The 21,822-nt window shown below is 39.2% G+C and overlaps 1 protein-coding gene across 1 annotated transcript in view; it reads left to right on the top strand.

Annotated features, from left to right (window-relative positions):
• Nucleotides 1-21,822, top strand: part of Sphkap (SPHK1 interactor, AKAP domain containing) — a 148,445-nt gene that overhangs the window by 34,014 nt on the left and 92,609 nt on the right. The window contains exon 2 of the mRNA XM_050154171.1: nt 5,464-5,563. Coding sequence (XP_050010128.1) covers nt 5,464-5,563 — 100 coding nt within the window. The remainder of the gene's footprint in view (nt 1-5,463; nt 5,564-21,822) is intronic.

The following is a 21,822-nucleotide window of genomic DNA, read 5'->3' as shown; positions in this document are numbered from 1 at the left end:
TAGCTGTTGGCTTTACAAATTATATTTCAAAGGAAGCAACAAGACTATAATCAGGCCTTTGTTCTTTATCTGCTACTTAATCATTGAGATTAAATTAGAGCATAGCTATTTTGTGGCCATTGTCTCTGCCAAGAAGAACCCACTTGTTTTATGATTAATAATGAACAACCTGTTGTAGTTTCTTATTGTCATTACAAAGCACTGCAAAAAGATGGTACCCAAGCTTGGGTCCGCATGGAAATTCTATATGATCCATGGACAAAATGATCATAGGGAAAGGCCATTAACTATCTTTTATTTAGAAGGTAATGCCTTTCATTCTTTGATAATGCATCACAGTGTTGTCATAATGCTTATACTTGCTTTGAAGTATAATATGACACCAGGTAATGAGTTGGTCATTTTTCACTTGCTTCTAAAATGTCTTCAGGTAGGAACATCAAAGGGTTGCCACTTGATAGCATTGTTATTGCTATTATTCTGCTGGTGTATGATATCAAAATCTGTACTTTATTTCTTATTTATTTGAAAACCTTTCAGTATTGAAACAGGATACATAAAAGATGATCTCCAAATATGCTCAATATTGACTAATTGGTTCCTGTTATACATTTACTAAACTTTTACGGTCCATGAGGACTCAATATGCCTTTCAACCACAGCTAAATTGATCAAGAATTCAACTTGCATGGATACCTCCAAACTGGTGGGGTGAAGAAGTAGGGTATACATATGAGCACAAAATTTAACATAAAAAGAATACAAAATCTTGCCTACTTGATACAACTAGAGAATACAGTCTAAAACAGATTTTTTATACCAGATATCTGTTTAAGTTGACAAGAAAGCTTTTATGGAAGCTATTGCAATGGATACAAGTGACATTAATACAGATCTGGGCATAACTCTAATATACTAAGGAGAAATTTAGACAAGAGGCAGGATAGAAGGATCACCAAAAAGGGAAATATTATGTTGGCATATAAAGGTAGGGGAGTTTGTAAAACTGAACTAAATGTACTTGCCAAAAATAGACCAAGTACCGTAACATGGGTGAAGGGGTGAGAAAGTTGGTCAGACAATCAGTTTAAGAGGCCTCTTGCTAAACTGTGGTAGGAAGGGTGTTTTAATTTCAGGCTTAGTAGACCAAGGGCCAGGCATAGCTGCAAAGGGCACTCATTAAAGTCAGACTAAAAGCTTAAGCAAAGATAGGAACCAAGCCTCAGTCAAGAGATGACTCGGGAGATCAAAAACAAGAGACACTATCATACCATGTGATTTGTGCTACAAATTAATTTTTGAAAGATTGACCTAAAAGCCTAACCTGCATGTTGCAGGTAAATCTCTTTGGATGAGGATAAAATAAGGACATTCAGTAGAGCAACTTTTCACTTCGAGCTGTGCAAACACATATTTTAAATTCTAAACAATTCTCAATGGTGGCGCTTTCTTAAATTGATAATAATGAGTGTATTTCAATTGCTCACTCAAGATCTCTCCAGATGGAGCTGAGTCTTCAAGGGTTGAGATGCAAGGATTTAGTAGAGAGCTCAAAAGTCCACATCCTTGACAAGGGCTGACACAAACAGCAAATGATAATCACTACATTTGACCAAAAGCACCCTTTAAGTGGAGAGAAATCAAGACCAAATCTTATTTTTTGCAATCTACTAAAAGTATTTGGCTTTGCTCTGTGTTTAGCAACAATAACAGCAGGGATTTTTTTTTCATTAGAACTATCCTGGGAAATACTTTAAATTATCTTCTCAGATAGGCTTATCCTACCACCTGTCACTGCTGCTGAAAATTAAACAATGAATGCAAACACATGTTTGTGTCTAATCTTTTGAGGTTAACTGATTTCCCAGAAAGATGGGAACAAATAAACCGGGCAATTGCTTGCTGCCTAGCATTGTCCTGGGTCCTCCGTGGTTGCTACCCTTTTAAAACCCACATGCTTTTAAAACCCACATGTGGGAGAGAGAAATGCTATACCCAGAATGGCCTTCTTGACAAGTGCTTTAAGCAGATGTGGCTCGGGATGCTCCTGGGACACAGAGGACAGTGAGCATCTCTCTTCATAGAATGAGGTGGGAAGAGTAAGGGGCGTCAATGTGTTTGTGTGCTCATGGGGATTTGGAAGGATGTTGGCGGGGAATTGTGTTCTTCATGGTTTGGGGGAGGTGGAGGAACCTGAAGCAAACACAACTGATAGAGGAGGGGTTATTAATAAAAGAGGAAGAACATTAGAAAGAATGTTCTGGGATGAAAAACATCACATACAAAGGACCATGGCAAATTAGAATGCACATCACTTAACATGACAGAGAAATAATTTTCAGATATTTGTGGGCGCGGAAGTCACCTGACTTTGACAACCATTTGTTTATTCTGATTCAGTAGTTACAAGGAAGAACCCAAATTCTCGGGCTTCTCACAATCCCTGATCCATACAACTAGTGCTGGTTCCTGGACCAAATTTGGAATGGGAATACAAAGAAAACTCCTCTCTGGGGAAATCATGTGACCTTGGATATGGGCGTACTCGCTCATTCCATATGAGTCAGCAACACAGGCAGTGTAGTGGCCCCTTGAACATCTTGTTTGTTCACAAGTGACTTTGTTTTTTGTAAAGAAGGCTTCTTGTTGGAGGAGCAGCTTAAAATGACCCCTTTCCATCATACTTTGCTTTTATGTCTGCTATTCCACCTTATCTTCCTTCTCCTTTGAAATAGAGTTTATAAGCTTCCACTTGAAAACCAGCCCGGAAGGCTGGCCTTAATAAATATTATCAACACTTGTCAAATCAAAGGAAAACCCCTCAAGGAAGAATTTTCAGGCTTGCCCCTTAGTGCAAGTTACAGAACGGTAACATGTCTTGCCAGAGATTCTTTTCATATCAACTTGAACTCATGTTAATAAACGCATGAGTTTCATGGCCCCACCGTCTTGCCTCCTCCTCCAACAGCCAAGGTTTTATCTCCCTGGAGACTAAGGACAAAAATCTTTGCAAAAACTCAAGCTTTGCATCTCTATCCCAAAGGCCATGGGACAGATGGAGGCAATTGTGTAGTCGCATGCTGGAAATCCACACCATTAATGTGGTTTCAGAAGGTAGATCTTCCTACGTTTTTGTTACGGTTATTAGATATCTTTGAAGCCCTATCTTTGGTGATTTTGAAGATGAGTAGGATTACCTGCTTCCGATGTTGGTGTGGTAAAGTTGCATAATGCTTTCCATTAATAACATATTACACTGACTTTATACCTATGATGTTACTCGTTCCCTCATTTAATTCTCACAACAGTAATTAAATGTGTATTTGTATATGTACATAGTTAACTTATTTATTATGTCTATAGTCTTGCTTGAGCCAATGGAATGAGCCTCGCAGACAAGTAACAAAGCTTCAATTCCTGTATGCATTTTTCCATGAGACAATCACGGAGAAATCTATGGGCAGAGTACCCATTTCTTCTTTTTCGTGGATGAGTGAACAGTTCTCAAGCTTGAGCACTATTCCAGGCTTTCTAAAACCCGATAATAGATGCTTGGTGGATAGCTATGTAAGTTCCTCTCATCTTCACTCCCCCATCGCCCTCTTGCTGCCTTAGGATCTATTGAACTCTTTAGAGCAGATGAAGCTCCTTCTAGAGCAGATGGAGCGTGTTGGCTTGCTGTTTTCACTGTTTCTCAGCAGCGGCTATTAGTTACGACCCTTCTCAGATTTACATACTACCCTTCTACTTCCGATTCCTAAATTCCCTAACCCTAAAAAAAAGATGTGAAATATGCCCTAACTCTGGACCTAAGTCCTAAACTGATTGGTTGAAGTGATCCACTAGTTTACCAAAGCTACCTGGGGGAAAATAACAACAGGACCCAGATCTTCCTGAATCCCTCCCCAAAGAGCTTGAGAGACTCTGAAAAGGAATTGGGCGCCATTTTCTGGTTTCACAGACCAGGTATGGTGGGCTAAGATGAACTTGGCTGTGATCTTGTCTATCACGTACTAATAATTTGTAACCCATCTTAACCTATTCTTCCTTCTTTGCGTCTTCCTTTTCTTACTCTATTCCTTCATATCTCCTTTGCATCTTCCATGACTATTTTCTTTTGTTTACTTTTTCTTACTTTTCCTTTCTTACGTGAGGAAAATATGAGTGTTGGCCTTTACTTTGTATTGAATCCATTGTAGTCCTCAGGGCATCAATTACTCATAAAGTAACACATAAGAAGTTTGAACTCTGGAAACTTGGCTGGATCCTGTGATTTGTCACAAGATGCCATCATTTATTATAATTAATGGAAATACCAACAGACTACACGCATATTCTGACCTCACAGAACTAAGTTATAACCTGAAGCAAGAGTAGGGTGCTGTTCGGAATGTGTTGTTTATTTGAATTGATTTATTTTAGTTAACTTTCTTTTAGAAAAGCTACCTGTGTCTCAGAAAATTTCATAGGAAACCATCAGATATTTCAAAAAGTACTCTTTAATGAATTGTGCATATCTATGTGGTGGTCAGCAATGAGAGCAAAGTATGTGTGCCATAATATGAGTATGCCTTTGGATTCTAATATTCACACTTTCAGAAGGAAAACAATATTTAAAAATGCTTTAGAAAATCATTAGATGTTTTAGCATTAAGGGGACTTAATTTTCAACTGTCAGTTACGTAGTGAAAGCAGATTTTGAAAATAAAAACTTCAATTTTTTATCATCTCTTAAAATGTCACAATACCCGAGGCCAACCTGGTCTACAAGAGCTAGTTCGAGGACAGCGGGGGCTGTTAGCACAGGGAAACCCTGCCTCGGAAAAAAAAAGTAACAGTAATTCCAAATCTTTAAAAATATTGATGCAGTTCAGAACATAATCAAACCCAACAGAGTTTGGTGCAGATATAGGGAAGCATTTCAAGTTTTGGAAACAGACAAGGTGGATGACACTCTGCCATCACAGAGATGGTACGGGGGTGACTGGCCCCTGCTGAGCTGGCTGCGTTCTTTCTGAAGTCATGCCGCGCTGTTTTTTTTTGGGTAAAATCATTTTTTACCTTCATTTTGAAAATAATGAGATGAGTATTTTATGTTGTGTTGGTTTGGCAGAGCTGAATTAATGGGACAAGTGAGAAAGGCCCATTTGGTTTTAAAATATGCTGAACAAAAGTGGCTAGCACCGTTTGAAGTCCGACAGATGGGACTGTGTCCATTTCAGCACTGTGGGAAGCAACGGCTTGCAGCTTTCTGCTCACAATATGATTGTCCATCCATCCTATTTTCAATTCCCAGTGTAACCCAACAAGGAAAGGCCAGTTTGAGCAGGACTACTGGTGGTGTTGAGCACAGTAAGAAAAGATGGGTTTGACATCAGGCAATGCTTGAATTGTTCTGCTTTTCTAAGTAGAGAGATGACTCACTGGACTGTGCTCTCTTTCTTTGGCATTCGGGACACACAGCAACGTGGAGTTATCACTGATGCGTGAAGTCTTGGAACCACCGCAGAACAGCAGCTGTGCAGCGGGTGGCCTGGCTGGCTCCATCACTGCCTGTAAGAAGGTAACTTCTCCTCATGGCACCTTCTTCCCACCAATGTTTTAGAAAAGCAGCTAGGCTTGGTTTTTCAAGCATGTTTCCTTATGTATGTATAGAAGCCAGAGAAACAACCAACTTACTTACACATTTTTCTTACATATGTCTTGATGACATTTTTTAAAAATACAATTCACAGAAATGATTAAATAACTCAAACTCCCAGAGTCCTGACTTGAAAATGGTCAGGACTTCATTGTCCAAGCAACCCATTCCCAGCTGTTCTGTATGGCCAGGCACGAAGACAGGCACAGAACAGAGCCACTGGAACATGGACAATTTTCCCAGGTTTTCACTGGCTTGACCTACCGTGTTGAGGTACGTCACATTGAAGCAAAATTTATGAATGCCAAAAGGTAGGGTATGGCTTCCCAATGAGAGGGGCATACTTGGCTTACTTTAGAAGTAGAATTGAATTTCCTAAAATCTTAGTTGGACAGCTGTCTTGCTTTGCAATACTTGCAGAAGATATTTGTTTGCACAACATAAAATAATTCAATTTAACCACCCTCTTTTTCTGTCAGTCTAAGGCCCTAATTTAAGACATTAAAGCAAAATGTCTAAGATTCTGATCACCCCAATTAATATTTTTGTCACGATTTAATGCTGACATTAATTAATTAATGGAGGACAGTGCAGTGATTCTCATTCAAGCTTAGAGAATACCACACTAGGTTATTTCACTTATCACAATATATACTTTTTTGATTTTGCAAACACGTCCATGGGCAAATTGAGACAAATTATTTTACTATATATACATGTATACCACATATACGTAATATACATTACATATATCCATGTGTGTATATATACATATCAAGTTGTTGAGTACTATGCCCACTTAATCAGCTTATTTATTCTGTTACCTATGCAACTTTTTATAAATTGATAACTTTAAAGTAAAAAAAAATGGCATTAGAGAACAGCGCATTTAGAAAAAAACAGCAAACACAATTTTATCAATGTCTTTTCATACTACATACACGAGCTTTCCTTAGCTGAGACAAAAGAACCAAGACAAGTAAGTTTAAAAGAAAAGATTTTTTTTTTTGCTTCAGTTCCTAGCCTCAAAGGTTCAAGTCTTTGATATCTTGACCCTGTTGCTTTAGTGTTTGTAATGAGTTAGAACAATGGCATAGGAAAGCATCAGAGTGAAAGCCAAGATTCCTCTATCCCCATCATGGGCATGCCTCTAAGGAGCTAACTTCCTTCCATTCTCCAGCTAAACATTCTGTCTCTTTTCACTGGCACCACAGGTTTTGGACTAAGTATCTAACCACAGCTTTTGTGAGGCATTTACAGTGAAATCTAACACATATATACATACACTCAAAATCAAATATAGAATAAACCTATCTAATTAAGACCTCTAAATGGGATGAATTATGATGTTTCTTGCTATAAATTTTCTATATAAATTTAAGTCCCAATTAGTATAAGATCCTGAGGTGAGGTCCTCCAACTTTAAATTTTTAATTTTGAACTTTATATAAGAGGGGTAAGCTGCAAACCTCCAAACCTTAGGTACATTTCTGAGTCTGTGACTCAGATCATGCAGTAAGCACCAGATGATAGGTGTTTCACAAAACAGTGGATTTTCTGTACTGTCTAATGCCTAAGGCACATACATTCCTGGTGGTGAGAGTCCATGTGGCGTTTGAAAGGACTTAAGCCACAATACCTGGATCTGACAGCCAACTCCTCATTCATTGTGAGTTATGTTATTTGCTACAAATGGATAACTCTAGATGACTTAATTTCCTTATCTGAAAAAAATGAAGATAATATTATTATCTCTTGTCTCAACGGAGTGAGACAAGACCAGAATGAGGCAACAGACGTGAAGTGCTGAGAACTATGTCTGGCATATCATAACCACCCCGAAAGAAAGATTACCTACTGCTAATGTTATTAGACAGTGTAATTTTATTAAAGAGTGTACAATATCAGAAAAATAACTTAATAATGAAAGGGTAATTCATGATATTATCTTAGTTACAGCCATTTCTATGGGGTGAGGAAGGTGGCCATGCTCCTTTCTGTTTTAAAAACTCATGTCTGGAAGCTATTGTGCTGACAACTGGTAGAAGCAGGGTGTTTATTCAAAACATTAAAAGCAGTCAAGAGTGATGAGGTGAGTCTGAGTAATACAGCAATTTTGCTAGCTATGTAGCAAAATAATGTCTCAGTTAAAATAAATTAAATCCAAAACTCAATCCTAAGATTTTATCATCATACACATGTAATATTTCTGTATATTCATATGAATAGATATGTATGTATGTTGTCATGCAGCATCCCACAGCAATGATCATCCAGAGAGTACCAGTCTCAAACATGGTGGAAGGCCAGGACTTACACCCAAGCTCGTCCTCTGACATCCACACTCATGTCATGCTCACCAAACAAACTCACAGTGTCTCAGCCTTCTTAGTACCCAGAACATAAAATACTAGTTTGAAGACACTGAATGATTCACTATCTTTATTACCATTACTACCCACTCATCTCAATGATCATTGCTCATTTTTTTTCAAATCTTGTATAAGTAAGATTTAAAAGTTTTAAATACAGTCTCATTCATTCAACAATTGTCTATGAAAAATTTCTAATAAGCTTTACCATATAAAACTATCTTTTGTTACAGATCTAAAGTGATCAAAATTAGGCAATTTTGTGTGGTTCAACCTATACATACTCATAAGACTCTTAAATCTTGAAGGTAGATACAAAGATGGGAATAACAAACTGCCCCTTAACATAAAAATTTTTGATCTAGTTTAATAGGTAATTCTGTTTTCTCATGTGGAAAGTAAAGCAAGAATTCACAAGTTAATTATAGTTCTATCTCGAGACAGTTGAAAGGAGGTGAGAAGTGAGTCCTCCCAACAAGCCTGTTTGTTTTCTAATGAAAGACAGGAAGGGGGTGGTTGCAGATAGGAGGGGAGGTTGGGAGGAATGGGGAGGAGTAGAAAAAGGGTAAACTATAATCAGGGTATATTATGTGAGAGAAAATCTATTTGAATAAAAGTAAAAGAAGAAGAAAGAGGTAAGAGAGAACCCAGGAGGCAGCAGTTGCTGCAAAGAAAGTACATCTGATTTGGGTCTTTTGCATGGCAAGCATCTGAATGGGTGAGCAAAATATCCAATGGTCTGCTGCTCATCAGCCAAGAGCTTGGTATAGTTCTAAGCTTAAAAGTCTTCCTTGTATATATTTCAAGCATTTTCCATATTACATTTAAATGATTGTTTAATCGTAATTGTTAGTCACAGTCACATACCATTTTGGGTGGAATTCCTTGTGTTGCCCAAGAATGAAATACCTCAGAAGCTGGGGAGATGGCTCACTGAGTAGAGAGCTTGATGTGAATGTGTGCGGACCTGTGTTTGGATCCCCAGAACCCATGTAAAAGTGGAAACAGTGACATCAGCTCTTGTGATATTAGATAACCCTTCCTGATCGGAAGCTACAACAAGAGAAACACTGGAAACGCCAGATGCAGGAAGTTCTCATGCAGCATCCCACAACAATGAACAGCCAGAGAGCACCTCTCTCAAACATGGTGGAAGGCGAGGACTTACACCCAAGCTCGTCCTCTGACATCCACACTCATGTCATGCTCTGGCACACCTATACTCACACCTATGCACACACATACCAAACTAACTCACAGTGTCTCACCCTTCTTAGTACCCATAACATAGAATATTAGTTTGAAGACACTGAACGATTCACTATCTTTATTACCATTACTACCAACTCATCTCAATGATCATTGCTCATTTTTTTTCAAATCTTGTTAATCACAGATAAAGGAAATGGGGAAATGAGCATCTTGAATTCATAAGTGCACATATACACACAAATGGCTTAAATCCCTGGCACTTGAGAGATCGAGGCAAGTATTTAAGGCCAACCTTGATCACATACCTGATCATCCTGGGCTAGGTAATGAGATATTGTCTCAAAGATACACACAGGCTGATGCATGAGCACACACACACAAACACACACACACACACACACACACACACACGATGTTCATCCCAAAGCAGGTCAAAAGAATAGATTAATTATATCTTGGAAGGAGCAAGGCCTACCATCCAGCCTAATCACACATCACACTCATAGTCAGCAAAAGTAATGTGGGCAATTGGCATCTTCTAGCAATTCCCAAACTCATCCAATGTAACAGCTTCCACCTCTTTCTCCCCAGCCCCAGCCCTGGGATTACAAGAAAATATTGGATTTCTCTTGGTTTTTAATGTTTCAAACATTCATACAATACATTTTGATCATAATCTTCCATCTCCCCAACTCCTTCCAGGTTTTGTTTTCAACTATAGGCTCTGGGCAACGACCTCATACCTCCATTCTTACAAAGAAGGCATCCAGCCCCTTGTCTCTGCTTCTAAGAGCTAGGGAGATTACCAGATAAAGTCATATGAAATGCTAGCTACCGCATGGTTCAATAGAGTATTGACTAAATCCTGCTTCCGCCGCCGCTGCTGCTGCTGCTGCTGCTGCTACAATCTCTCCTTCTTCTCCCTTACACTGATAGTGAAGGCTCTTGTACCTGAACATGGCCTTAGAAACTTACCCAGCACAGAACATTAAGCAGATCTATCGGTCCATTCAAGTTGGAGTTTGTGCTAAATAACCTGCAGGCCACTCTAATGTAGTAACTGAAGATCTAGGATAAGTTTCAATGTCAAGAATTTGATTCTCAAAACTGTTCATGTTAAATGTCAGAAACACACAATGATGCAGAAACCTGCAAAAGGTTTGGAGTGGGAGAAGGTGATCTCATTCACTCCCAGTGACCCCGGAAGAGCTTCACTGTTAGGTGCGGCCTAATGGTTCCCTTACTGTAACTCCTAATAGGAGAAATAGTGTCAGCTTCCCCAAACTGATTTGTAACGATTTTCTACTACATATGATAAATTATTATAAATTATAATCTTATATTCATTGAACTTTAAGTGAAAGGTCTTTAGTACATCCTTATAAGATCAAGATCTTAATAGATTTTGATTATTTCCATCTCAAAGCAGTGGAATTGGGAAACTTGCTGAATGTGGAACCTCCTCAAACACCTGAGCTCCATCTCCCAAGCACTGGAACTACATGCCAGGTTTTTCTGCTCAGTATGTGATGTCAGGTTGATGGGCACATCTCACACAACATCCCTCCATATTGAACACTCTTGTGGTTTCTTATCCCTTGAAAGCACTGTGCTCCATCTCATACTCCCACAACAGTGGAACATTCCTGACCCTTGCTTTATTTCATGGACCAAAAATGTACTATTTCAGATAGAGGGAAATAAAGTTTCTAAATCGTGTTGACACAAAGAATAAATTTTTAGAGAAAATTGACACCCAAAAATGTCTTTTTCTTTTCATGTCACATTAATCTTCCATAGACTTTGACTTATCAAAGGGTGCAGACAGAGAATTCTTCAGGTGCCAAGAGACAGTTTGATCTTCCTATGACATCTGATCACACTCTTTGAAGTTTCAAGCCTTCTTTCCTATGTCTGACCCTTGTAGTGGCTTCAGTGTACTTCAGACATCTAGATCAGATGTCTCTTGATATTTTACTTCATTCTGTAAAATACCCTTTCACTGAAACTCAGATCTGTTTTTGAGGACATTCTATTACAACAAAACTCAACTAATATGTGGAGATGTAAACATTCAAATATTCTAACCCATATCTCTAAAGACAGAAATGCTTGGTACAAAAACTCCATCATTGCTCCCCCAAGAAGCTAATAGATTTTATGGAGCTGAACAGCTACATAGAGACATCATGGATCATGTTTGGGGTGTTCTGTACTAGTAATGACTCTTATCATTCAGAGGGGAAAGACCTAGAGAATGAGAGAAAAAACAAGCGATTGGCTACACTCTAAAAAAGGAAGTGTCTCCCTCTGCTCTGTAAAACACATGGAAGTCTCCATGTGGTCTCTGTGATCCTGAGGCACACACTAGCAGTCTTCAGACCCAGCATCAAATACAGAAGAATGACCTCATCACTTTTTGTCAAATGGCCAGATGCTCTCTTGTATATCCATTCTAAAGCAATAAAGAAATGGGAAGTTGGGGGGGGAGGGCAGGCAGGATGATAGAGATACGGTTAAAACTACTGGCTGCTTTTCCAAAGGCTCTGAGTTCAACTCCCAGCACCTCCTTTGTGGCTCAAAACCATCTGTAACTCCAGTTATAGGGGATCTGATGCCCTCTTTTGGTCTCTTCCAGCAGTGCAAGCACATGGTGCCCAGACATGCACAGGTAAAACACCTATACACATAAATACAATAAAATAAATAATAAATGGAAACATTTTAAAAGACAGGAAATGTAAATTTATTGTGTAAAGGTGATGTTTAAATAGGGCTAAGCTAGAAAGTCTAAAGGCAAGCTTTTGAATCCAAACATGACTAGACTCTGGGTTGCCAAGAAGAGAAACTTCATGGGCTAAACTAAGTAGGGTGAGGAGAAGCGCCTATGTGGGAGCAGTGCAAAGGGAGAAGGGAGAACCATGATGAGGCATATATGAAAGTCAAGGTCATCAAAACTGCATGGTAGTGAAGGTCACACAGAAGATGACTTCTGAGCATTTAGGCCAAAACATCTGAAGTAGTGGTCCAGCTGAGACCCTCTAGAGGGGCAAAAATAACTGTGAGTCCAGAATCTACCCAGTTGTATGAGCATACACCAATATTGCCTCTGAGAACAACATCACCGACCACCTAAGGAAACTTCTATACATCCTCAGCCACTCCACATGGAGGAGGCTTCAGGGTTGTACTGAGGACAAAATGCAAATAGTGAAGCTTCCAGCAGGGACTCATTTCCTCTGCTGTCAGGAAAAGCAGGTCACAATGCTAAATGTCTTTTCTTGTCATTATGGCAGTGGAGTTCACCCTGAACCAGAGAGGCTGCCTGCACCCCCCACCACCAGTTCAGGCTTTGAAAAATGTTAACATTGTGACCTTTCTGGGACAGGTTATATAAAGCTATCAATTGCAGCTTAATTTTAAAGATGAATATGACTTCTCTCTGTATTCCAAAAGTTGATAGAATGGAGGGCTTTCTATAAACTCCCTCTCCTCCAATAATTTTGTTAGCCAATGATTGAGGGTGTGCCAGTTTTATTCTCGAATCTTCTCTGCTTTGTTTGAACAGGCCCGGAAAGATCTTGCAGAACTTTGTCTTTCTTTTAAACCAAAAAAGTAGGACTCTTAAAACCCAAAATAGCTTAGAATATTTTGTGAAAATTGAGCAATACTATGCTTTTGGAATTAAATCCTTCCTTCTGAGTACTTGCAATTACCATAAACTTTCTTGAAACTGTAAACTAAATATATCTATCCAGGAACGGAAGGGCTTTTGAGTTTTGAAAACACAATCTGGCATTTGAAGTTCTCTTTCTCTCCCAGGGTACTTAGAGAAAGACTTCCCACCCTGCTCACTGTCAGCAGCAACTGAGGTTATTCTCTATTCTCAGTCCTGGATCTAAAAACTCCTTTACTTTAGAAGTCTACAGTGGGCTCTCCTCTTTGGCCAGACAGCCCTGACAGCATACATCTTTTCTCGTTTCCTCCCATTATCCTCTTGCACACAATGCAATGGTTTTCCATTCTGTCCATTTCAAAGAAGAACTGAGGATATAGTCAATGTACTAAGTACACCTTTGACTCAGACATCTCTCTGAGAGAGCCTATTCATTAGTGTGTCCAGATGGACTAGTCTCATTTCTGCCTTTTGTGAAAGTGACCCACCCTGGAAGATTTACCCCAGGACTTCACAGTTCTTCCAGGAGAAGAACTTCCAAGAGTAAATGTGTTTCTAGATTACATGTCTACTTCAGTGTTTCCAGCTAGCTTTTCTTGTTTCCAATGGCTTCTTCTGGAGGAGAAATGAATCTGAGAAAGAGAATTATCACTATCTTTTAGGTTTCAGGGACCAAAAATTCTTCGTTATGTAATAATGAAGTGACACATCACTATTACAGACGTGTCCTTCTGCCAACGGTAAATCCTGTACTGCATACCTGTTACAGAGTAGTTTAAAATCAACAATAGCCTTAGATGCATTTCATAAATATGGATATATATCCATTATAAGTAATTTTTCATGTATTTTGCATAACTTACTATTAAAATAATAATTTATTTCATTGATCTTACAAATGTACAGTGATACACCGGTTCCACACAGCAATTATCTAACAATCAATGAACTTTCTTCTACCTATAAATCTAACTTGATTGTGTTCAAGTCATTGCTGACCATCTATAAATTAGGCTATATTTTCATTTCCTCACTGTGTCTGCTTCTGTTGTACACATCATACTCTAGTCTCAAACCTGGTTGCACTCCTATGAGAAAAGCTCTGATCAACTTTGAAAGGACTTTTTTTCCTGGGCAGCTGACATCTGTGGGATGTGACAGAAGTAGACAAAAACAGCCTGATGCTTCTTCACTAGTCCCAAGCATTTTTCAAGTTCCGAATTATCTTTGTCCTTCTCTCCAGTCCTCAGAACTACAGTGAGATGCAGTGTAGCTTCTAGGATGTGTGTAACTGGGGATTACAAGTAAAGCAGCAAGATAACTGGAATATGTTGGAATCGTGTTGCTTTTGCCTTGCCTCATGAGGGTACATGTTGGCCCAGGTTAGCTAACAGAGTACCTAAGCATTGCACACAAAGTCCAAATTTTACTTCCTTTCCCTATGATGCATTTTCATTTTACACTCAGATACATTTTAGAATCCAGTATTATTACTTATTTACTAGCAACAAGCTTAATTAGATCAAGTACCGGTGCTAAAAGCATTTTATAAATAAGACTTTCCTGCTATAAAAAGTAATTTAACAGAGGCCAGACTATTAACCATATTGCATGATTATCTGAAGTTACTAAAGCCCTTCCCATTCCCCCTTTACAGCAAGGAGCACAAAGCATTGCAATCCCACACTCAACCGTTTCATCCCCAGGCTTTCCCACCAACGGTACCTTCAACTTGGTGTTTGCTAGGCTCTGATTCCTTTTTGCTGATGAGAAATTGCTTTATTCTAAAAGAATCCCTTTATTTTACTATCCTTTTATGCTAATCAATTAGAACATACTTAAGTTTTGGCAGGCGTCAATAACATACATAATTCAAGAATCTTTTACATCTAAGCAAAAAGAATTATGGGGACTATCCCATGACTAATCATTACTCATACACTAGAATCCAGATTTCTCTTGTAAAAGAAGGCTAACACACAAGAACCCAGTTATCCAGGAAAATTATCATTGAAAGGAAGGCTCTGCCTTGACATTTGGATAAACCCAGTGTGAAAGGTTTATCAATGCCACCTTTCCTTCTACGCAGTGTTTTTTCTTGTGCCACTTTTTCTGCTCAGTAGTTTGCTATGCTTTAAATAGATTTTTTGCAATTTCCCTTTGAAATAACGGAAGGGTATTTTATCCAAGAGTGGAATACAGAAGGCTCCAAAAGAAAAGTCAGCAAAGACATAGATTAAATCAAAAGAAACTTAAATTTATGAAATTGAACAAAATCCTCTGATTTCTAGACATGTGTATATGTGTGTGTATGTTAGACTTTTAAGCTATTATAAACTTGCTCAATAAACAGTTAATCCATTGACTAAATGTTCTAAAATTATAATGAAATAATTTCAGAAAAGAAGTCTTAGCATGCTTGTAGACATTGAAAACTCGAGGTCCCAGCTTAGCCACAGATGTCTTCTTATCAAAAGATAAAAGATTCTTTTCCTACTTCTGGGAAATTTTCTTCCCATCAACTCTCTCCCCTGGCCATTACAGGCTCTTTTCTGTCCTGCAGATGTGTGCTCCTGCCTTGAGCCTCCATTTGTGCTCTTGACCTCTCCCTGGCACTGCACTTTCCTTGGTTGGGAGTGTGACTGACACCTTGATTCATTCAGATCTCTGTTCCATGTTATCTTTACAGCCTTCAAAAACTCTTTCAGCATAGTGTTAGAGAAGCCTGCCAAGATACACTTTCCAAAATAGCATCTTCCTTCTTTAAGCCTTCATCTCATAGATGGTTCCTATAGTTCTCTTTATCTGACATAGATATTTATTAATCTTTCCTTTGATTGTGGTGGTCCTGCCACAATCAAATAGAGCAAGACTCTATGTATATGTCTATTCTTGTTTTGCCCACTGATTCTCCAGTTAAATAAATAATGCCTCGTGGGAAGACAGTACGAGTATAGCAAGTAGCTGTGTATGGGAAAGTGAGTGAAAACCTAGCATACATGGCATATCCTTCTCTTACATTAGCATTGAAGTATTCATGCATATATTCTGATGACTCTCCCACTCTTTCTCAACCATCTTCCAGATCCACTAACTAAAAGTCCTTTCCCCAAACTCCTGTCTTTTTGTTTTGTGCCTTACTTGTTCAGAGGAATCTGTGTATCCAAAGGTTTAGGGCTCTCTATTGAAGCCTGGTGGTTTTACCAGTGGCTATGCAAGTGAAGGCAATGATTCCTGCTCTTCCTTTATTAATAGTCAAAACCTCAGGGGTAAGGGATAGTGTCACACTAGTCCGTCACATACCTATGCCTGACAGGTAACACACCCACTCTTGTGCAGACCCAGTACATGCAACAGCAGCCGTTGTGAATTCATGGTTGCAATGGGTGTGCCATGACCAGAAAATGGCATTCTGCAGCCTCTCTATCTCTGTATGCTCTGGCTCTTACATTCTCCCCATCCCCTCTCCTTTGATTGCTCCCTGGCCTTGAGGGTGTCTTGTTTAGAACGGAACACTTAACCTTCACTTTTTCTCAGCCCTTTGAGGAGCCATGAGCATCTGCACTCATCACCGTTCAGTGGGAGAAGCTATTCTGATTGAGAATGAGAGTAGCATTTATCTGTGGGTATGTACACAAAGATTGGGGCCAGTGAGAGGGCTTGGCAAGTCACTGAGAGGCATGATGACCTGAATTTCATCTCTGGAACCCTATTGTGACATAAGAAAACTAATTAAATCAAGTTGTTGTCAGGCCATAACAACCACCCACACACATTAAATAAATGTTAAAAATAATTGTTTAGAAGACAGTTTGACATTATTTCAAGAATATTTAACTCCTCCTAGGTCCTTTGACCTCCCACAGAGCAGGTCACTATACCTAAAGTGGATATTATCATATCGTCTTGAGTTCACTCATAGAATAGAATTGCTTACTCCTATAATGGTTGTGCCACTATTGCACAAGTGTGCACATCTTACATGGCAGATTGGTATTGCGACTTGTAGGTTCCAGACTGAGTAAGCCTATCGCTGCCCCTCTCTCCCTCAGAGGCTTGCACAGCGCCTCTCAGCACTGAGGAAGCTAGGGAGGAAGTTTCCAGTTCATGTCCATCTTCTCTGTAACCTATGACCAGGTATGGTGTCTTTGGTAACAGTGTCTTACCACCCAGTACTGATGGGCTTCTAAGAGCAATGGCAGAAACCTGTATCATTTTGGAGGCCTTAAGAGCCTCTTTTAGGAACAGCTTATAAAGAAATGTGATATCTCACACCTGGGTGTTTAATTTGTTTAATCATCCATCGCTTCTATGGAGCTCAAGTTCAAATTTTAGTCTCAAAATATCTTTATAAGATACAAGTCACTTGAAACCAGAGGAAAATAAGTGTTTGTAACACTACTATGCACTTGTTCCAATTGATAAGTTTAAAAGCAAAGCCTGGCAATACCAAGTGCTAGCATAAAACATGTATCTTACATGCATCTTATGGCTTTGCTAATGGAAACTGAATTTGGCAAGTTTATTTAAAGGTTCATTTGATCCATGTAAATTTGTCATAATACTTTGTAATTCATTCCTGTGTGTTTACCCAGAACCACCCACCTTCCGACAAAATCTTAAACCAAATAAAAACATGTGCAAATATCAATATGTTTATTTGTACCTATCCAAAGATATAAACAAACCAGATGCTGTTCTAATTGCAAAAATAAAAATTCTCTGTATACCCAGAAACAAATACCATTGGGCAAAAAAAAAAAAACCACACAAACCACTAAATGTATATACACCAGCACAATGAATTTTGAACTTACTGTGCTAAGTGAAAAGAACTTGTCTCAGCACAGTCTTTATGCCATGTGATATACATGACATTATGGAAAAGACAAGATCCTTGAGGCAGAAATAAAATAAAATCACAAGTGCAGAATCTGGGTACATATGTATTATTTCAGCATTTTGAACATTGGTACACACACTGGGATTTGAAACTAGTTGTGTCTTCAATGCATACTCATTCATCTTGGTTTCAGAAAACCACATAAGTCTGTGGGGTAAAGTGGGTAGAAGGAGAAAAAGCAATTGCAACATGATTGCTTAGGATTCTATGGGTTTCTGGTTTTCCCTGTCATGTAATTTTCTTGTCTTAGAAAATTTGGGTGTCACAGATGTGTTCTATGCATTAGTAATGTTACTCATAGTCCAGGATGTTGGGAAGTTTATGGTGCAATTCATTTGGAGTCTTAGGAATCATATTTCGAATCAAGTACAAAGTAATCTGTACACCATGGAAGTGAAAGGGGTTATGAAACCAACCCCTTTAGTGAAGGCACTGATCCTCTTGGTAAGGATGGAGCCCAACTCACACATCACTCCATAAAGCCCCACCTTTTGATGACAACACTTTCAGGGTTGGATTCCAATATGTTAACTAAGAATGGTTCTCAACCTGTGGGTACAAGCCACACAAGGATCACATATAAGACATCCTGCATGTTATATATGTATATTACTTTTCAAAACATTAACAAAATTACAGTTGTGAAGTAGCAATGAGAAATAATTTTATTGTTGGGGCTGACCATAAATATGAAGATCAATTCTATACTATGTACAATGTGTTACCCAGAGAGGAAACCATAACATACCCCTTAAAAGCTTTGCTAATGTTTAATGTGTAAAAGAAAATTAAATTTTGGTGTGAATTGTGGGACTGGAAATAAGCAAAGATGTGTTTCAGCTGGCACAGAATTAGCAAGCCAACATAACTGGCAGAACCACCATCACTTCTGGTCTAGGAGTCAAATTTCCTTTAGAGTTTCAGTTGGGGAAGAAAGGAGTTTGTATTGAGACATGGAGTCCAAGATGACCACAGCAGATCTACGTGTAACAACCACCCATTAGAAATGTAAGAAGCAGGCTCCTGGGAAAGGAAAGCTGAAGCAAGAGATGGCTTTCACCTCCAGGTGAAAGTTAAAGCCTGTGAGATCCTGCACTCTGCAAAGAGAAAGATTGACAGGAGAGGAAAGAGCAGTACTCCTAAAAGGGTACTTCTGAACAAAAGAGGGAAAGCCATTCTGAAGAGGCTGTCTTCCCCAGCTTTCCCAGTATCTCTAGACAATTCAAATCCTTCTTTCAACACACTCTTCAAATCTAGGGTTTTTGTTGCCCCTTAACCCCAGGCAAAACTAGCTGCTTTGTTCTTGGACTATTTGACTGGGATTGCCATGAGTCAAAACACCTTTCTTTCTTTACATTCCTGGGAGTACTTTACAAAGATATTGCTGGCTTTTCATTCATATTATTTTATTTTGTTTTGCCACATGGTCTCACCTTGACCAGGTTTGCCTTGTCTCCCTCTCCCTATGCATGACATTGTATGATCCCATGTCGCTTGTTCATCATAACTTTCCCAAATGAACTCAGTGAACATTTGCTGATTGACTGCCAGCTGGAGAGAGTAGATAAAGAAGATTAAAAGAAGAGATCAAATCACAAATGAAAGAAGAGGGCTTGGCAGACACTGGACATATAATGAAACTGCCAAGATGGAACGTATACCCTCTAACTTCCACAGCCTTCTTTCCTCTACTAATAGAAAGCATGCATCAAACAACTGACTATTCTGTTAGGTGATCATGGTTTTATAAACACCTTTATGGTCCCTGGAACAACTTTGTCAAATGGTATTGCTATCATGGAGTGATGCAAGGACTAAGCCACAGAAGTCCAACAAGTCCCTTTAATATATTCAGTGTGTGAGAGGAGGAGGAGCCTTCTGTCCTCCCTCCAGATCTCAGAAGCTCGAAGTGAGCAATTTCTCCCATCTAGTTTACCAACCAAGAAGGCAGGCATTGTTCTGCAACAATAGGACTGAGTTTAATGTGTCAGAGCCAATTTTTTCCTCTCTGCCTTGTACCCAAACTAGAGTATCTTGAGGCTGTCTTTTGATATGAAAGCAGCTGCACCATGGAGCAGAAGGATCTGTCTTCCTTATTCAGGACACTCTTGAAATTTCCAGGCGAATTGCACCATTACCGCTTCAAACGTGGGAATGCAGAGCACACAGCACGTTCATTATTAGCACTCCATCTGAAATAAGCAAGCCTGGAACTAAAAATAGCAGATGGCTAAATGAGCCATGGAGAACCTGGTGAGCGTCTCTCTTTTCCCACTCAAAAATGACTCCTTCAGCAGGAAGCTATATTCATAAGCTTCAAAAACATTAAATGCTCAAGTACATACCTTTTTTTTTTCTCCAAGAAGTCATTCTAGTCTTTTGTGCAAACCATTAGACAAGAGAGCAGGTTAAAATTTCTTAACATACTAGGCTAGGTAGTGCTAGCTTATTTTCTTTCCTTGTTCTCTTATCAGACTTTTTTTTTCCCCTAAATTCAATATTATGTGTATATATGTGCCTGACTGTGTGTGTATGTGCACCATGTATGGGTAGGTTCTTGTAAAAGAGGTTATTGGGTTCCCTAGAACTGTAGCTACAGACAGTGTGAGCCACTCAATATGGGTGCTGAGAGATGAACCCAGATCCTCGAAAGAGCAGCAAGTGCTCTTAGCCTCAAAACAATTTCTCCATCTCCCTCTTTTATGCTTTTTTTTTTCATTTCATTTTTGAGACAGGATTTATAGCCCTGGATGTCCTGGAACTCACTCTGTAAGCCAGACTGGACTCAAACTCAAAGTTTCACCTGCCTCTGCCTCTGCCTCTACCTCTGCTGGAATTAAAGGTGTGTGGCACCACCATCTTGTTGGACTACTAAACTATATGGGAAAGGAATTATGGGTGTGAAAGGGATGATTATGTGATGCTTTTTACAAGGGTGGTGTTTCCTCAGATTGTCTGATGTAACAGTTTTACCCAGGGAAACTGGGGTGAGAAGCTTGGAGGGAACAGGAGTTAGCTGACAGAGAATCAGAACTGGAACGCAATTTTCTAATCACCCAGACTAAAGTCCTTAAATTAGGACAGATAACCCAAACATGAGATGCAAGAGATCACAAACATACAAAGATTACGGCTTGAGTCAAGGCCTTGCTATCTCAGGGACTGCTGTTTTGTTCCTTCTATGCTAAACAAATTATTGGCCCCTGTGATCAAGGACAAAGAAAACAATAACTTTTAAAGGATGGCCACTATTGGTTGGGTACTTTACTATTCCAGAAACTGTTTTGTGCCTTGAACATACATTAGCTTTCACATCCGACCCCACAAGTCTAGAGGTTTAATTCAAATAATATGTGAGAAATTTTATCTCAGAGTTCCCAGTGTAGTATCATTTTGTTAATTAGTATTTTCAAGTAATTCTAATCAAGCTAGGCAAAATGCGCAGTGATTTAAAAAGCTTGACTCACAAGCATACAGATTATAGTTCAGATTCCCAGCACCTGTATAAATGGTAGGGGTGTGGGACATCCTGTAATTTTAGCTTCAGGTGATAGAGGCAGAACATCCGCAGAAAAGCTGGCTGCTGAGGCTAGCCACATTGGTGATCTCCGGGTTTGATTGAGAGTCCCTATCTCAATGAAGAGTGGAGGGGCAATCAAGAATCTTGGGCCTCCATATTTATAGGTACCCATGTGCACAGGTACATACACAGTCCTGTGAACACACATGTAAAAGTGTATGCATATATAAGCACACACACGGAGAAAAAAGAAAAAAGCAACTCCTAAGCACAAGTACCAGTCTGGCTATGTTCACATCAGACAGCCCCTTCCTCAGCTGTAGGAATTACAAGGAGGCAGGTGGCCAAGCGTCAAGCTGACTTTTGTCACTCTCCATCTACCATTAAGAAAGTGTGGCAAGTTTGCACACCCAGTAAGGGCCAAGTGAACTGCAATTCAACAACCCCTACTCCTCAGGGTGACCAGTAGTTGGAAGATCAGCCAGGTGCTGTTGTGAC

Source organism: Alexandromys fortis, unplaced genomic scaffold (assembly GCF_014885135.2).
Source record: "Alexandromys fortis isolate MF-2015 unplaced genomic scaffold, M_Fortis_MF-2015_v1.1 scaffold_40, whole genome shotgun sequence".
NCBI classification, from domain to species: Eukaryota; Metazoa; Chordata; class Mammalia; order Rodentia; family Cricetidae; genus Alexandromys; species Alexandromys fortis.
This window is presented reverse-complemented; position numbering and strand designations above follow the sequence as displayed.